Source organism: Syngnathus scovelli, chromosome 8 (genome assembly GCF_024217435.2).
Source record: "Syngnathus scovelli strain Florida chromosome 8, RoL_Ssco_1.2, whole genome shotgun sequence".
Lineage (NCBI taxonomy): Eukaryota > Metazoa > Chordata > Actinopteri > Syngnathiformes > Syngnathidae > Syngnathus > Syngnathus scovelli.
The window spans coordinates 9,399,849-9,415,484 of NC_090854.1; the positions used below are offsets into that span (position 1 = coordinate 9,399,849).

The window sequence follows — 15,636 nt, forward strand, 5'->3', positions numbered from 1 at the left end:
CGACTGAAGAGACCGCATATGACTATGGGGGGGAAAACCCCCATTCAATTTTAGTTGAATGTTTTGAAATCCAAAGAACCAATATAAATGCTTTATTTGATATATACATATTTATGTGATGGTTGTCATGAGGGCAGAGATCAACAAATCTTAAAAGATGGGAAAATAAAATCTAACAGATCTATCAACAAATCTTTCAACATGGTAAAATAAAATCTAAAAAATCTATAAGAATTGGTTGTGAAAAAAACAACAACTTTTTTTTCATGCTTTAGGTAATGCATCCGAATCGACTGAAGCACACACATTGGCATTATTCTAAGAAGAGTCAAACCCAGTGTGATTTGGTTATGTTCATAAATACAAACAGAGTTTTCAGTTAAACTTGTAAAATGTAACACATGAAACAGACATCATCATAAAGTACAGAGCATCTTCAGTTCACTGGAGTCATAAGTCAAGGTTGGTGCTGTTGTCTGCGTCCCACCCAGAGCATCCTGCCCTTGGATCTTCATGTTGATAAACTTGATCTTCCAGTTGCTGTTATCCAGCGGGGCGCGAATAAGTCCAACTACTTCCTCAAACATGCCAAGGCAGACGGTGTCTCTGTGGATGGTTCCGGCAACAGCCACCAGAACCAGGCCGTGGGGGGAGGACAGTGCCTTGAGGCCGCGCGGCTCCAAATTGGGGCTGAAATAGAGACGCTCCTCCTTGGTCAAGGCCAGTAGACGGCTGCTGACCAGATCTGCACCCACAAACTCCTCCAACTGGTCATTGGCAGCTCTGAGGAAGACAAGTGCAACAGTAAAAAAAAGTCTATTGATCTTAGACTGTGGCCACTAAGTGTTTGACATGACACCTGGCAGCAAGGCGGAGTTTCGCATCTTGCCAGAAGTGCTGTGGTCCCCAGTCTTGAGCTTGGTGGCCCAGTGATGGGTTTTGACTGTTCAACAGCTTGAAAAACCAAATGCAGAACTGCTGCCCCAGAATCCAAGTGTCGCAGTCACCGTCAGCCTTCACGTTTGCTGTTTCAGTGTCTGTGTTTGGCGTTGGTCTCTTCGTGGGGTCATCTGTCGCTCTCTGTGATCACAATAATGTTTAAACATGTTTTTAAAAAATCTGCTTACTTTAGTGTGTCCAAATGTTTCAATATGCCCCTACCTCTGCACTTGACCATAGCTCCAGCGTCCTCTTCACCAATAGGTGTTTCTCACTACTGGGGGGCATTGCCACCCCCTCTTGGGCCAGGTACTTGAATATAATCTCACGGTGGACCTTCTTCCTTTTCAGCAGCTCCTCTGCACTTTTAGAGAAGGAGAGGATTGTTGCTCTGGCCTCTTTAATAAAAAATATTAAATGAAAGAAGAAGGACCGTTACACTTCTCTTTAGTGCAAAATGTTCACCAAAAAACAAGGTACACTTCACTGGTTCTTTTAGCTCAAACAAAATATTTTAGGTTGCGTTACCTGACATGTTTCGGCTTGTACTTCCGCCTTCATCAGACCCGGAAGTACAACCTGAAAATATGTCAGGTAATGCAACCTAAAATATTTTGTTTGAGATAAAAGAACCAGTGAAGTGATTAACAAGTAAAAACAAAATGAACTTAGTGCAACCAAAAACAAGGTATGTCGACATTGTATTAAGACATTGAACAAGACATGCTAAGTAAACATTTCACTGACTTGCTAAGTATCTCCGAGAAGACGTTTACCTGGAATGTCCTCCACCGCAATCATTTTATTGGTGACAGTGTCAGTCAGTGAAAGTAGGTCCTCTTTCGACATCAAATTCAGTATTTCTAAACAACCAGAACGCTCTGGTCCTGACAGGATCGACATTTTATTAGCATCGAAGTAAACAAACAGGCTTGTCTTTCAGCAACACAGCCTAGTCCGATTCCAAACATATTCGGGCAAAACAAGAAGAGGAACAGTAGTTCCGCATTAAAATCTGCAATTCATTTTTCTGTTAATAAGCAATAAAGTGCGATTGTATTAAGGGAGTTGTTTTTTAGGACAGTTTGATGTCAAAGGTGATAAAATGGTAATGTTTTGGTCGAGAAAAAAAAGATCCACCAAATGGGGAAGTCCGATATGGGTCGCTCAGCGTCCCACTTAATTTCTCGGCAGGACCCGCCCTGCTAAAATATGATTGGCTGCTGAATATGAACATATGCAATATGAACGATTGTTGCATCCAGGCTGCAAGCAAAGGAGTGGCAACGTGATTATGAAACCCATTAAACTTAACCCGCTCCCTAACCAACTTGATGACGTTTTGTACAAATTATGTATATTACATAATCATTTCATGGAATTGTGTAATTTTATGGGCGTAGTTTAGGGCGTGTCATGCCTGGGTGAAGCAGCCAATCATACGGCGCCCTAAAAGTCTGGTATATAAAATTCCGCGGAATTCAGAAAATCTATGTAAAACTAGACGCAAAATTTAAAAATATACAAATTTGACATTAGGGAATTAGTGATACATCAACCATACAATATAATTTGCTTCAATATTTTTACCAAATAAGATGAAAGATTCTTTTTTTTTTCGTAGAAGAAACATAACGTTTAGAATTCCAGGTGCCCCTGAACGCATCTTCAAGATGAGCCAGCTAGCCGCAGTAGCCCGAACACAGTTAATCGATAATGTTATGTTGAGCAGTCGAAACGTCAGTTTCATCTGAACATTATTTTAATTTGGGTAACCTTAAAAAAATCGCTCATGTTGGGCAATTTTCTCACTTATTTCAATTAAGGGTATTATTTAACAGTTCATTCTACGATCACCAGGAAAATTCGAACACGATTTGCAGGTAATTTCCAGGTATGTGACGTGCACTAGTATGTAATAGCTCATTATTTACCAGCGCAACTTGTTTAATCACGCTAAAATATTTGGGCAGTAGCGTGTCTTCAGTTGTATTATCTATTTAGTCGTATACAAAATGTCCCTAAAAAGGAAAATAATTGTTTTGAGAGTCTTAAAAAAATTTGGACCCTGGACCTTGCTCCTAAATGTTGAACATTGATTTTGATTGCTGTTGACGTTAAAGACAAAAGAGGAGTCACAATTCGTTACTAAAATATGAATAACAGATAGCAAAAAGTCAAAAACAGTGTTTTGAGCTGACTGCTGATTGACTTGCACGATGCGCTAAAGAAATTCCTCGTAGGGGGAAATGACAACCGGATTAACACGCTATGGTTGCATTTTAAACATTCTCAAATGTAATGTATTATTATTAAATGTCTTTTCATGTGAATAAAGAATTGTATTAAACAAAAAAAAAAACAGTATTTTGTGGCATTTGACTATAGAAGGTTTCATACAAAATCCATGTAGAAAAAAAAGCAGAACGTTAAAACAATGTTCTGTTTCTGTAGATGGAGGAGTTTAAAAACAGCGACAAGGGTCGGGTGACCATCTACTCCATCAAAGGCTGCCCACACTGCCGGCAGGCGAAAGCCTTTCTGGCACCCTTAGGACTTCCGATTTGCGACGTCGATCTCAATGAGCATCCCGAGTTGCAGGCGCCGGTGAAGAAGCTGTCAGGCGGACGGGTCACAGTCCCTCAAATATTCTTCAACAGCCTTTACATTGGCGGCACTGAAAAACTGAAAAAAATGGTGAAGAAACAAAAGTGTTTGATGATACAACAACACACTTTGACTTGTGAATTTGTTTGAAGGCTCCAGAGGAGCTTCAAAAGTTGGTGAAGATGGTCAAAGAGGAACCTCTTACAGCTGACGCTCCACCGCTACCGGGGGTCAAAGAGTCACCAGGTGCTGCTTTGGATGCGGACCCTCATGACAAACGTATGTTGTTGCACACGTTATATAGTTTTGTAAGAAAAGGAAAAGGCACATCAAACATTACCATCTGTACACACTGACAAGAATGCAAGGCTGCAGAGATTTTGGTCTCTCAAAATGATTCAAATTGTCCACTTTTTTGTCACACAGTATATTTACAGAGCTTTTATTGCGCAGTCACATTTGTTGTGAAACTTTAGCTAGCACATGTGCAACATTTGGTCTTTCAACATAGTGTGTTCATCTCCTGGAAACTAAAGTTTCAAGGCTGTAGAAACTAAAACTATCGCAAACCAAGCGGCTATAGCAGAGTGACGTGTGAGGGAGCTAGAGGGCGTAACTAATAGTTTATTATAATACATATTTATGATTTCATTTCACATGTACCTGATGTACCTGCAGCTAAAAAAAGCAAAGCGTGGAGAGTCTCTGTTGCCTAAATGCACAAATGCGAGAGATGTAAAGTTTCTGTTGTTGGACTCCTTGTCAGAATTTGAGTGTGAGAAAGACAAGTTGGCTGACCTGGTTGCGGAACTTAAAGATGCTAACGTGATTGGCACTCATAGAAAGGGCCTGACTTTGTACAAGAAGAGCTTTTCCAAGGACCAACTGCTTGCCTGGCTCCAGAACAAGGGCATGGGTAAGCAAGGTTCAAGAGCAGCAACTCCAGCCCATTTCTACCAAGACGTAAAACTGGGTCATGTCCAGCCTTGACTGTGGTCCTGTGTGTGCGCTAGACCAAGGTCAAGCCATAAGTGTGGGCCAGGGATTATTGTTCAAGAAGTACATGGTCATTGTCCGAGAGCGCGGGGAGACAGATGGCAGATTTGGATCAGCCAGCGGAGACGCGCTGTTCAGGTTGCTGGAGGACGACCCGCATTCCGCACTCAACACAGGACAGACGGCGTCCTGCAGTCCCCTCGATGGTATGTCGGGCCGCCGACCAGCAGTGGCCCGAGCTGACTGTCCTTCCTGAGCGTCTTTGTCATGGCTGCTTGCTAGGTCCAAAAGGTTCCTTTGGGGTGGCGGCTTTTGCTAACTTGGTGGTAAAAACTAGGTTTGATCAAGACTAATGGACTAAAGTCTGGAGACACAATCGTATTGTCTCGGTTTGGATGATTCAGTGGCTTCAACTTTGTGCAGACAGTTTGGGGAAGGCCCAACTCTTCCAAAACTGTCATTAAAAAAAAAAAAAAAAAGAATGTATATTGTTATTGAAGCCCATTTTTAACCACCAGATTCATCTTGGAATTAATTCTCCCTTTGTCTGCTCTCTTACATATTGTTGCTAATGAGTTTCGTGTCTGACTTTCAAACTAATTTGCTCGAGTGTGGCTTTCTTCTTGCATTTCCTATATTGTCACATGTGCAGTTCTGTATTAACATTTTTGGTCATGTTAACATCATTGTTGGTCTTTTTTTCCGGTTTTTGAGTAAATGCCGCCGGATGAGCTGAAAACTATCCCAGCTGACTTGGGGTGAAAGATGGCATCCAGCAGTTTATCATGTCTTATAATCAATTATCTTTCTTTCCTCTCTCCCTTAGCGGCGGAACTCTCCTTACTTTTGCGTGAACTAATCCTCAAGCTGTTCACGGAGCATCTCTCTGCCGACGGCAAGGTGACGACTCAGACGGGTCTTGATCGTTTGATTTGAAATCAATTTTAATAATATTTTTTCTTTTCAGTCGGTGGACTACAAAGGCATGTCGGAGAACCCGGCTTTTCAACGCTACTCTGAACTAGCCATTCAGCTGCAGAGGATCAAGCTCCTCTCGCTCTCCCGTGAGGAGACTCTAGCCTTCTTCATCAACATCTACAACGCTTTGGTCATCCACGGTTATCTCCGCATGGGAGCCCCCAAAAGCAGTTGGCAGAGATACCGAGTAAGACCTGAACCCTCTCGACCGCTTCGTGTTTTCTAGAATCCTCCCGGTAACTGGTTTGTGTCTTTCTCCAGTTCTTCAACTACGTCAGCTATCTGATTGGAGGAGAAATCTTCACCTTACAGGATATTGAGAACGGCGTTCTGAGAGGAAACAGGAAAGGGGTGGCACAGCTTCGAAGACCCTTCTCCAAAACAGACCCCCGACTACAAGTATGCTAGCGGAGATCATGGAATATCTTATTTTGTGACATTAGACGTCAATTGAACTCAATCTGATCTGTTTCAATCACTTCCTGTTATGTCCCACAGGTGGCGCTCAAAGACGCTGAACCGCTCATTCATTTTGCCTTGAACTGTGGCGCCAAAAGCTGTCCTCCCATCAAAACCTACACGCCACAAGTATGCTTCCCATGTTTTCAGCTCAGTTACTTCCAGTAACAACTAAGATAGAGTCAAAGTAAATCAACTTGTCGACTGAAAATGACATCACAGTTGTCAGGTCTCAGGGCACAACCAATCACAGCTCAGTTTCAGAAAACTGAGATGGCAACTGTGATGTCATTTTCAGTTGACAGCAAGTGGCAAAATGGCCGCCCCCCTGAGATGGATGAAAACAGCTGCCTGTTTAATTCACAAAATATTTGATTACAAGTACATTTTTAACTTCCTTTTAATTTTGTCAGGACATTGACAAGCAGCTCCGCACGGCAGCCGAGGCTTTTTTGGAGGATGACGATGCCTGCGACGTGGATATGGGCAAAAAAGAAGTCCGACTCAGTCAGATTTTCAAGTGGTACAAGGTTGACTTTGGAGGAACTGATGAGGAGGTACCTGCCCACAATTTCTATAAACACCATCTTTGATTAAATTGTGTTGCTGCCTTATGATCCAATTCAACTACTTTTCTGCCATCTAGTGGCAGGCCTATGCAATTAGAAATCCTTTTTAAGGGGGGCACCCCTTAAAATGGCTGTGGAGGCCTCAAACTAAATCCTTGATACTCCTCTCATCTTTCTTCCAGCTGCTGAAGTGGGTGCTGAAGCACATGAGCGACTCCCCAAAGAAGACTAGCTTGAAGAGTGTTCTTTCTGCTGGAAAGGTCAAAATCAGCTACCTACCGTACGACTGGAGCCCCAACAGCAGGCTGTAAGAACAAAATCCTCTCTGCATCTCTTTGATGTCTTGCCAATAGGCTTCTCCTCTTCTTCTTCTTCTTCTTCTTCTCTTCCCGACCGTTTATGCAAAATCTGAATAATTTATTAATGGTGGGAGAGAACTGTTTGCACTTTACCGTCTAATTGTAACCGCTCGTTGTGCAGCAATATAATTCAGAAAATAATGTGCACAAGATAAGTCTGCAAAAATCTCTGTCATATTTAATAATAATTTTCATGCAATATGGGACACTCAGGAGTCTTGCGTAACTTTTCAAAGTATTCAAACAAGCTAATTTTCATGATGTCACTTAAGCAGAGTAGGACAATTTTGACCCCCAAAATGCATTGTAGTGACAAATAAGCTGTAGTTTTAACCTAAATGTAAATTTAAGGTCGAATATGTAAATCTTTTTAAAAAGGTGGTGCTCTTTTGTAGCAATGAGCCTCAGATGATGGTAGATAAGCACAGAAAGGGGTACAGAGGGTTAAGATATGATCTTAAAAATGACGTTTTTGTGTTGTCCTGCATATATTGCAATTTAAAAACATTTTAGTTAACGAAATTAAATAAAAACGAAAATGCTTTTATAAAAACAAACTATATTTTACGTCTACAAAACTAACCAAACTAACTATAATTACAGCAAAAATTCTCTCAGTTTTCGTCTTCGACTATTTAGTTTCAATGTTACATCAATACTGTTTGTTTTTAACCAATATTTGCTTCTTCTGTTTTTTTTTAAGCAATGCGTTTAGCCACAAAGTATGACGCGCTCCACTTACTTTTGTTGACGAATCCGTTTTGAAGGCGTAAATGAACTTTCTTTTCCTTCTTGGGCGTGAGCTCTTGTTTGCAATCCACACTGGGCCATTTCCCCGTTGCAAAGATTTTTTCAAAACGTCTGGTTATGTTACTCATTTTGTTAAATTGAGGATTTCAGTTTCGCGTCACACGACCGAAACAACTTGACATGTGTCAAGTGTCAGTCATTAACAAAAGTAAAGAAGAATCCGTGAAACCTTTCAAAATAAAATATTTTTAAAGCTTCAGCTAATAAAGCGGAAACGGTAGTATATGGTAGCACTCTTTATGGTGCGAGTTGTCGCAATATTTTAAATCTATATTTACAAATAAGTCTAATCAACCTAATTTGTATAGTTTCCAGTTATATTCGTTTAAGTGATTAACTTTATTATGCATTAGATGTAGATTTTTTTGCTTAATGGTCATCATAAATTCCATCTTTGTGTTTTATAAAGCGCACCAAAGCAATAGTACGAGCAGCATGTTAAATCTGAACTGCATGTAGGAATTAATGCAGCCTGAAATTCCTGAATGCACTGCCTTTGTTACTGCTTATTTTTCTTGGCTGCTGGAGTTCTCACAATTTTCCCAAGGCAGGGTCACTATGTGATGGTCATTCATTCTATGGCAGAGATGTTTACGACTCTACCACACTCAAAGTGATTATGATATGCAATTAATTGACTGCACATTTTCTACAATTCTGCTATGAGGATGAAATGCAAAAAATCAAGGTTCAATCGTTTTTTGGAACTGAAAGCAATATGTTTATGAATGAAATATGCAATGCTTAAATAAAACAAATATACTACCAGCTGCATTTATTCCATTTGTTTAATCAAACAGATTTTAGTCATTTTATGTAACAAAAATAGTTTGGCCTTATACCATAACAAATATATATTTTTTACATTTGTACACATAAATAAGCAAATCTCATACATACCCCAAAAGAAAAAAAAAAATCAACAACTTAAAGACCAAGGATTTGTACACAACTTAAGACCCGTTGCAACTCACATGTTGCTTCCTATGTAATTTAATACTGAGGAGATCCGGGCAGATTTCCATGATTGCTTGACTAAAAGGCTCCACTTATGTTTCCATAAACCTAATCGAAATGTGGAAGACCTCAAAAAATACATTTCATAAATCAGAAATTCCTCTTAACCTCTTTTGATCGGCCCTCAGTGCTTGAGAGTGACACATTTGGAAGACAGTTAGAGAAGAAAGAGTATTAACAGATTAGTTCTATTTTCTATCAATTCGACCTACTTTGAAGGACTAGCTAGGAAATGGCATGAGCTACGATGCAAGAAGACCCGATGACATTCTGGTGTTTCCGATGACAGATGAGCACTGAGAAACAGTCAAAGCCGTCTTGATCCGCTTACAGTGTAAATGTGCATCTTACACTAGAGTCGCAGTCCTTCTCAAATCCTAACCAAAATAAAAAGAAACTCGAAATTTTTGGTCAAACCAGCAGAATTCCATAAGGCGTGTTAACTTTCGTCATCCGAGTCAAATCCAAAGAGAGCTGAGCAGGTGTTGAGAGCTTTGTGTTTCTGGAGCTCTTGGACGCTGCCGAAGGAGGAGAGACACTTGTCACATCGATGTCTGATCTTCTGCTCACGGTGACCTTTGCTCTCGGGCTTCTCGTGGCACGCTGAAACATCCGTATGGGCGTGATTTTGCACGTGCGCGTCCTGCTCCGTGCATCTCCGCTTGCGCATGGACAGCTGAGCCTCGTCCATGTAGGTGCAGGGCGGGAGCCGGGTGAAGGGCGTTGCGTAGAAGGGCGTTGCGTAGGAAGGATCTGGAGGGCTGAAGCTTTTGTGCTCTGCGACGAGCCCCTTCTCCAACTTACTCTCCACGCCATCGGACAGCGTGGTGTTTTTGGCCCTCTCCTTGATGTTCAAGGGGTCCACAACGGGCTTGTCGCTAGTAAACCTGAACTTCTTTTTGTGATGGTTTTTTTTAGCCGTGGCGCGCTTGCATCCTTTCGAGTCTTGGCTTTGTTTCGCTTCCTCGAATCCGTTGACAGGCTTCTGGATGATCTCCGCCTCCTGCAAAAAAGCCGCTTCGCTATCCGGCGCGATCGTCTCGGCGTCTCCTTCTGGCGCGATGGCCTCGCCGTCTCCTTGCGCGATCACCTCACCGTCTCCTCCTGGCGCGACATTTCCCTCGGAGGAGTTCTCAACTACCAATGTCTCCCGTTTGACCTGCTTGCTCTGCGACCACCTCTCCTCAACCTTCAGCCGCTTCTTCCACGGAGCCTCGTCGCTTTGCCTCTGCTGCCGACCGACCTCGTCCCTCTGAGGCGGCGGCACGTAGTGTCTCCACTCGTGGTCGTAGAGGCTCATGATGTTGGAGAACTGCCTGTTGCAGTTGGCGAAAGCGCAGGCGGGGCTGAACGGGGCGTGAGAGTTCATGTGCTCTCGGAGTTCTTGCGCCGTCAAGAAGTGCTGGTCGCATTGCACGTGGGAGCAGAAGTGTGGCAGGGAAGGGTCGTGGCGCCTGATGTGCTCCTTGTAATACTGGACAAACTGAAGGTTGCTGTAGCAACAAGAACAAAGATCAAGAACCTTCTTTAGAGTTGAATGAATAGGAAAGCAGCGCATTCACACAAGCGCCAAAGTCATGAAGGAAATTCTTACCGATTGCAGAAGCTGCATTTGTGCTTGGCCCAGACAAAGGTCTTTTCCAGCACCTGGTCTTCACTGAGGTGACATTTGACGGCGTGCTTGGTCAGGTTGCTGCCGTATTTCATAAACACTCGGTCGCAGGACGCGGAAGGGCACAAGACGTACTTGCCGATGGCGTCGTAGCCGTTTTCTCCCGCCGCCTCGCCCTCCTTTGCGGGAGCTTTGATGATGATCAGATCGTCCTGAATGACCACCTGCTCGTCCTTAAAGTCGAACTGAGTCGCCGTGGTGTCTTTGTTGGACTTCTTGCACATGCCTTGGAACTTTTTGACGGCAATACGGAGGTTTCGCATGATTCGATCTTCCCGACTGAGGCTGGAAACTTTGACCTTGCCCAGTTTCTTCCGAGGTTCCTCGTTTGGCGTTTGGTTTTCGCCGGGAGCCTCGACCGGATTACCCATCGTCCCGTTGGTGGTTTCAGCTCCCTCGGCGTCAGAGTCTTTATGGTTCTTACACATTTCTTCTATGTGATCCCAAATGTGCTTTTTGCCGACAACGAAGCGCTGGAAGCATTTCCCGCAGATGATGCACCTGTTGCGCCTCTTGTAGTGGGCGATGATATGCCTCAACACGTTCAACCCTTTATAGTTTTTCTTACAAGACTTGCAGTAAAAATTCAGACAACCATACTTTTGTGCTCGTTGAAACTTTTCCCTCCAACTTATCTCCACTTTGACCTAAAACAAAAGACAAGCCAGTTCAATGTGATACATAGAGAACAGATCCAGAACAGATCCAGTAAACTCCGCGTACTAACCTTTCGGTATGATTCTTCAATAATTGGCGGCCCTTCCGTGGGGAATTCCGTGGGGTCCGCCGGGTCACCGTCTGTAGACTTCAGATGGTAATTGTGCATCAGTTCTATTGGGGAGCTCTGCAATTTCTGGACCGGTCCATCAAGCTCGGGGTCAGCTTCGACGGCTGAGCTGACAATTTGAGGCTGAGCGCAAATATGGGAAGCTTCCTCTCGCGTTCGACCAAGGTCACCATGTCGGTCGTTTATGTCCTTCGCCGTCCCAGCTTCATTCTCCAGATGAGGCTTATCAGAGTCCTCCCCTAGACCAGACTCATCCTTGGAGAGGGCTATTTCATTGTCGGGGTAATAAAGTTCCCATCGCTGTGCGGGCTTCCTACCCCGCTTTTTCCCTTTCAGTACGACCACCTTCTCTTGGACGCTCTGTGGCGCTTCCAGCCTGGGAAGACCTTGCAACCATCGCTTCTTCTTGCCTTGCCTTTTAAAAATTTGGCTTTTCACACACCGGGACAAATATTCTCTCTTTCGGTTGAGAGGGAGCTTGACAGAAGTGCAGTTTTCTCTCTTAGTGTGATTGCGTCGTAGTGAATATCCAGATTTATTAGACAACGAATTGGGTTTGAGATTGTACATGTATTCCGGATCGTCACCTTGGTCGATGTCCTCATCAGACAAAAGTCGGACTTTCCGTCGCAGTTTCCGGCCCCATGTTCTCTTCTTCACGGGAGCAGCGCTTGACAAGCTTCGCGTGTGGCTATCAGACGTGTGTTCCAGTGGAAGCGGCTCTTTCTCAGATTCAGTCGCAGAGCACTTCACATCGTGAGCATTTGAATCATTTACACGAGTACTTATTAGCTCCTCATCACAGTATTTGCCTTCCTCCTCCTCCTGCTCTTCTTCTTGACTCATCTCCTCGATAAGAGCATCCTTAATGACTTTATCGTCTATCAACGCCAAGCAGCGGGTCCTGAGCGCCATGATGCTCCAGAACTCTGGGTCGAAAGACAGACGTTCCTTCAGCATCTGAAATATGAGATCCAACATATTTAGTAATTGAACTTGACTCGGTTATCACGGTCCTTCTTTCTCTTCATCCCACCTGCATAATTTGGAAGCGAACGTTTGTCGGGACGAGGCTGCGGTGAGGATGCGGCTCCTGGTCGGGATGCTTGTAAAGCAGGCGCACCGTTCGGTAAGCGTCTAGGCTTCGCTCCAGGCAGAACACCATCAGGGCGCATGCTCGACAGATCTCCAGGTCTCCGGGCAGGAGGAAAGCAATGGTCTTGCATACCAGAGCCTGAGCCACGTCGTCCACTTGCGCGTCACACAGCTGCAAGGCCCTGGTGCAAAGCTCCATGCAGACTTGCACGCCATCGCCGCCCAGCTGTCACAACAAACCCAGAGAAGACAAATTCCACGTTTGAGGCGGGAATTCGTTTTGGCTTGGCCAGCGTCCCACAGACGGATGCTTTCAATCGCACCTCGGCGTTGACTATTTTGATGAAAGGAAAGATGGCACGGGCGTTCTTTGCGGAGGAAGCCAGCCGAGTGCATTCGGTCAGGAAGCCCCGTGTCGACGGGTGGGCTCGAAGATGCAACCTGCTCCAAATGAACACCAGGTCCCTGACAGAAAACCGTTTCATTTATGAGGAGGGTTAGCCGTTATTCTGATCACAAACCACGCCCAAGAGATCCGTTGTTCTAAATCTTCTTACCATATATGATACATGTCTCCGTTTTGTAGCTGCTGGGCAAGGAACACTTTGCAAAATGTCAGGAGCAGCTCATCTTTTTCATCTTGCTCGGTGTTACAGATGATCTCCACCGCATCTCGGCCATCAATCTTTGCCATCTGCGAGGAACATTAATTTCAACTCCATCATTATTTGAAATGATATTACATACGAACACAATATTTTTAATGTTCACTTTGTAAACGCAACAAACAACCTGGCATGCAAATCGTGCACTGAGCACCTGCTTGTGAAAGACTTCATGCAGCGAGGCCTTGTAGAGACAGGTCAGATAAGCCTGATGCAGGTATAAATGTTTCCCAGGCTTGTGGCTCTCCAGGCAAACCTTAGCCAAGGCCATAGCTTCCCGTATTCTCTCACACGCTTGCAGATAGCGAATCCGCAGCTCCAAGAAAACAGGCAGCTCTGAGCTTAGGTAATCGTCAACTGTGAAAGGAAGATATACAGTCGTTAACAATCACTTTTTTTTTTGGTATTCGGTAAAGAAATGTAGCCACATTTTACCTTCTTTAGGAGGCAAGTCGGTCTCTTTCAGGATTGCTTGCAACACCTGGTTCTCCCAAGGACCGCCAGCTTTGATGATCAGCTTTGCATGCTGAAGATAAACATTCCGGTGCCTTAAAAGCTCAGCATGGCATGTCTAAAAGAGGAAACAAACAATAATCAACAGATTCAATTTAACAAATTGTTGACTAAATATTTGTCACCTGATAAGAGTCTAAGATGTCTTTTAAAGGACTTTCTCCAAATTCCTCTTTGCTGAAAAACAGTAGAAGCTCAAATATACTCCTGGAAGAAAAGACAATGTCATTAGAAAAATGAGCTGAAGCAGTAAAAGGGCAAACTGATTTAATTTGATGCAGAGACACTACATAAGTAAAGAGATCACTCACAAGGCCAGACGGCTGAGAATATTGTGGACGTGTTGACAGTCATCGGGGAATTTGGCTGTGGCTTTTGTGAAACCGCACAACGCTGTCCGCAGCACCTTCAGTTGAGGCAGAGGAACCTGCCATTGGCTCGTGTAAGCTTCAACCAACTGCACATTGGCAACATGAAAACATCCAAAAACAAAAAGAAGAAAAATAGTTCAAGTCACCAGATTCATACAACACAATATGAGATATGTAGCCAAGTATTGGATATCATTATGCTCAAATATTGTGCATGCAAATTGAGCTAATTTTTTATTTTAGTATAAACTGTCTACTTTTTGTGATATCGGATTTTGGCGGTATGTTATGATATTTTTGTTATGGAAAACATGTGCCTCGGCTCAATTGAGGTTTGAAAACAAAAGCAGAGTCTCCATTTTGCTGTCATTTTCCCCCTCCACATGCTTCCAAATGTCTGAAGAACTATTATTTTATAAAACCAAGTTCAATCTTTTAATCGGCTTGGAATTGGGGATTAAATAAGGATTTACACAACAGCATTACAATCCCACGATTCAAGTGACACTTGTTCTCTTAATGATAACATCCATGACGACAGTTAGCCACTCGTTAGCGCCAAGCTATCAGTGTAAACAATCACCAAGTGTCCCGTGATAAAACGTTGAATATTCAGGGTGTGACTTAACCGGACCTTCGTCCTAAATATATGTTTATGGATTTCCCCAGTTTCATTTCTAATGCTTATATGACAGGTTTAGGAGACAATAGCATCATTGATGCTAACCGGGATGCTAACGTCAGGCAAGAACGGTTGTAGTTGTCAACACACCGAAACGCGAGGAATATCGAACGTAAATAGTTCCGACGTACCTCACAAAACCCAGAACAGTAGTCTTTGCTTTTAAGGGTGGACGCATCGCTGCAATATCGACGGCACAATGATTCTAGAGCTATTTCTAGCCCGTCAGTTTCTATGTCACTTTCGCTGTCCGCCATACTGTCGAGCGCATCGGGCGCATAGTCCAAGTTGCCAGGTCGGCTACAACACATCCTCCAACCAGCAAACACCGCAACCTGGCATCCCTATAATTAAAACTTGTGTTGAATCTCAATAAAGCTAAACGACAACAACTGTATGATGTGCTTTCATAAAAGACACATACAACACAAAGCACTCGTGATTCATTAGACAACTTTGACGCACCACAGCAAAGTTTGACCTGGATTGTTACTGAAAGAATTTGTAAAAAAAACAATTTTGATATACGCATAAATATATTCCGAAGCAACAAAATGCGTGAGCCTTTACCAAATTTAAGCTACATAACGAAATGAAAACACCATCGCTATTATAATCTGTAATTATTATACTATAGTATATTTTTACTATAGTAAAAAAAAAAAAAAGCGTCTCAGCAAATTGCACTGCAGTACTGCAATAACCCACAAGGGGGAAGAATAATATCACATATGGTCACTCCAATCGCTAAGAGCCAGTATGCGATCTGGATCAAATTTATACAAACATATTGCCCTCATTTTGTTGTTCTTTACAGTGACAGGACGACTCTGAATTAAATTATTATAAATTCATATAAAATCACATTATGAATCGGTCATTTCACTTAAATTGAAGATGCAAACCTCAATTACAAACATATTCTTAGAGTCCAATCTGGGTTTGAAGTTTGCATATTCTTCCCCCACGTGCTTCTGTGGGATTTTTCTGGATACTCCATCTTCCTCCCATATTGCCAAAACCTGCAAATTAGATTCATTGAAGACTCTCAATTTGTGCTCAAAATGTTGGGTTCACTTAATAATAGTCGGAAAAAAATCATTCATGTGAGGAATGT

General features: G+C 43.0%; 3 protein-coding genes across 6 annotated transcripts; 1 reads left to right on the top strand and 2 right to left on the bottom strand.

Moving 5' to 3' along the window:
• Positions 1-76: 76 nt before the first annotated feature.
• Positions 77-2,440, bottom strand: c8h3orf38 (chromosome 8 C3orf38 homolog). 2 transcript variants are annotated; one of them, XM_049727564.2, is made up of 4 exons: positions 1,716-2,440; positions 1,162-1,337; positions 860-1,080; positions 77-783 (listed from the first exon to the last, which is right to left on the bottom strand). In XM_049727564.2, the coding sequence occupies exons 1-4, from the start codon at positions 1,840-1,842 to the stop codon at positions 417-419; spliced, it is 891 nt and encodes a 296-aa protein (XP_049583521.1). In that variant the 5' UTR covers positions 1,843-2,440; the 3' UTR covers positions 77-416. The 2 variants fall into 2 exon arrangements, with proteins under 2 accessions (XP_049583521.1, XP_049583522.1); XM_049727565.2 differs by lacking the exon at positions 1,716-2,440 and adding an exon at positions 1,468-1,540.
• A 232-nt stretch (positions 2,441-2,672) lies between these two features.
• On the top strand, positions 2,673-8,485 carry zgc:152951 (uncharacterized protein LOC569013 homolog). Of its 2 annotated transcripts, none has more exons than XM_049727515.1 (11): positions 2,673-2,822; positions 3,394-3,636; positions 3,699-3,825; positions 4,313-4,462; positions 4,560-4,748; positions 5,369-5,442; positions 5,510-5,707; positions 5,782-5,919; positions 6,019-6,108; positions 6,393-6,536; positions 6,731-8,485. In XM_049727515.1, the coding sequence occupies exons 2-11, from the start codon at positions 3,394-3,396 to the stop codon at positions 6,857-6,859; spliced, it is 1,482 nt and encodes a 493-aa protein (XP_049583472.1). In that variant the 5' UTR covers positions 2,673-2,822; the 3' UTR covers positions 6,860-8,485. The 2 variants fall into 2 exon arrangements, with proteins under 2 accessions (XP_049583472.1, XP_049583471.1); XM_049727514.1 differs by having other exon boundaries at positions 2,684-2,833.
• A 2-nt stretch (positions 8,486-8,487) lies between these two features.
• Positions 8,488-14,846, bottom strand: LOC125973361 (zinc finger protein 654). Of its 2 annotated transcripts, none has more exons than XM_049727455.2 (11): positions 14,651-14,846; positions 13,778-13,923; positions 13,592-13,673; positions 13,389-13,524; positions 13,081-13,310; positions 12,846-12,982; positions 12,612-12,753; positions 12,230-12,514; positions 11,134-12,153; positions 10,329-11,053; positions 8,488-10,227 (listed from the first exon to the last, which is right to left on the bottom strand). In XM_049727455.2, the coding sequence occupies exons 1-11, from the start codon at positions 14,828-14,830 to the stop codon at positions 9,174-9,176; spliced, it is 4,137 nt and encodes a 1,378-aa protein (XP_049583412.1). In that variant the 5' UTR covers positions 14,831-14,846; the 3' UTR covers positions 8,488-9,173. The 2 variants fall into 2 exon arrangements, with proteins under 2 accessions (XP_049583412.1, XP_049583413.1); XM_049727456.2 differs by having other exon boundaries at positions 13,108-13,310; positions 14,651-14,845.
• Positions 14,847-15,636: the final 790 nt, after the last annotated feature.

Bases quoted from the DNA above. Each gene is read 5' to 3' on its own strand.
- c8h3orf38 (XM_049727564.2), bottom strand. From the start codon at position 1,842: ATGTCGATCCTGTCAGGACCAGAGCGTTCTGGTTGTTTAGAAATACTG. The intron at 1,338-1,715 runs GTAAACGTCTTC...TTTTTATTAAAG, and splicing joins TGCGGTGGAGGACATTCCAG to AGGCCAGAGCAACAATCCTC. The intron at 1,081-1,161 runs GTAGGGGCATAT...TTGTGATCACAG, and splicing joins AGCTATGGTCAAGTGCAGAG to AGAGCGACAGATGACCCCAC.
- zgc:152951 (XM_049727515.1), top strand. From the start codon at position 3,394: ATGGAGGAGTTTAAAAACAGCGACAAGGGTCGGGTGACCATCTACTCC. The intron at 3,637-3,698 runs GTGAAGAAACAA...ATTTGTTTGAAG, and splicing joins CTGAAAAACTGAAAAAAATG to GCTCCAGAGGAGCTTCAAAA. The intron at 5,708-5,781 runs GTAAGACCTGAA...GTCTTTCTCCAG, and splicing joins GCAGTTGGCAGAGATACCGA to TTCTTCAACTACGTCAGCTA.
- LOC125973361 (XM_049727455.2), bottom strand. From the start codon at position 14,830: ATGTGTTGTAGCCGACCTGGCAACTTGGACTATGCGCCCGATGCGCTC. The intron at 13,924-14,650 runs GTACGTCGGAAC...GCCAATGTGCAG, and splicing joins ACTGTTCTGGGTTTTGTGAG to TTGGTTGAAGCTTACACGAG. The intron at 12,983-13,080 runs GTTGTTTGTTGC...TGTTCCTCGCAG, and splicing joins GTGCACGATTTGCATGCCAG to ATGGCAAAGATTGATGGCCG.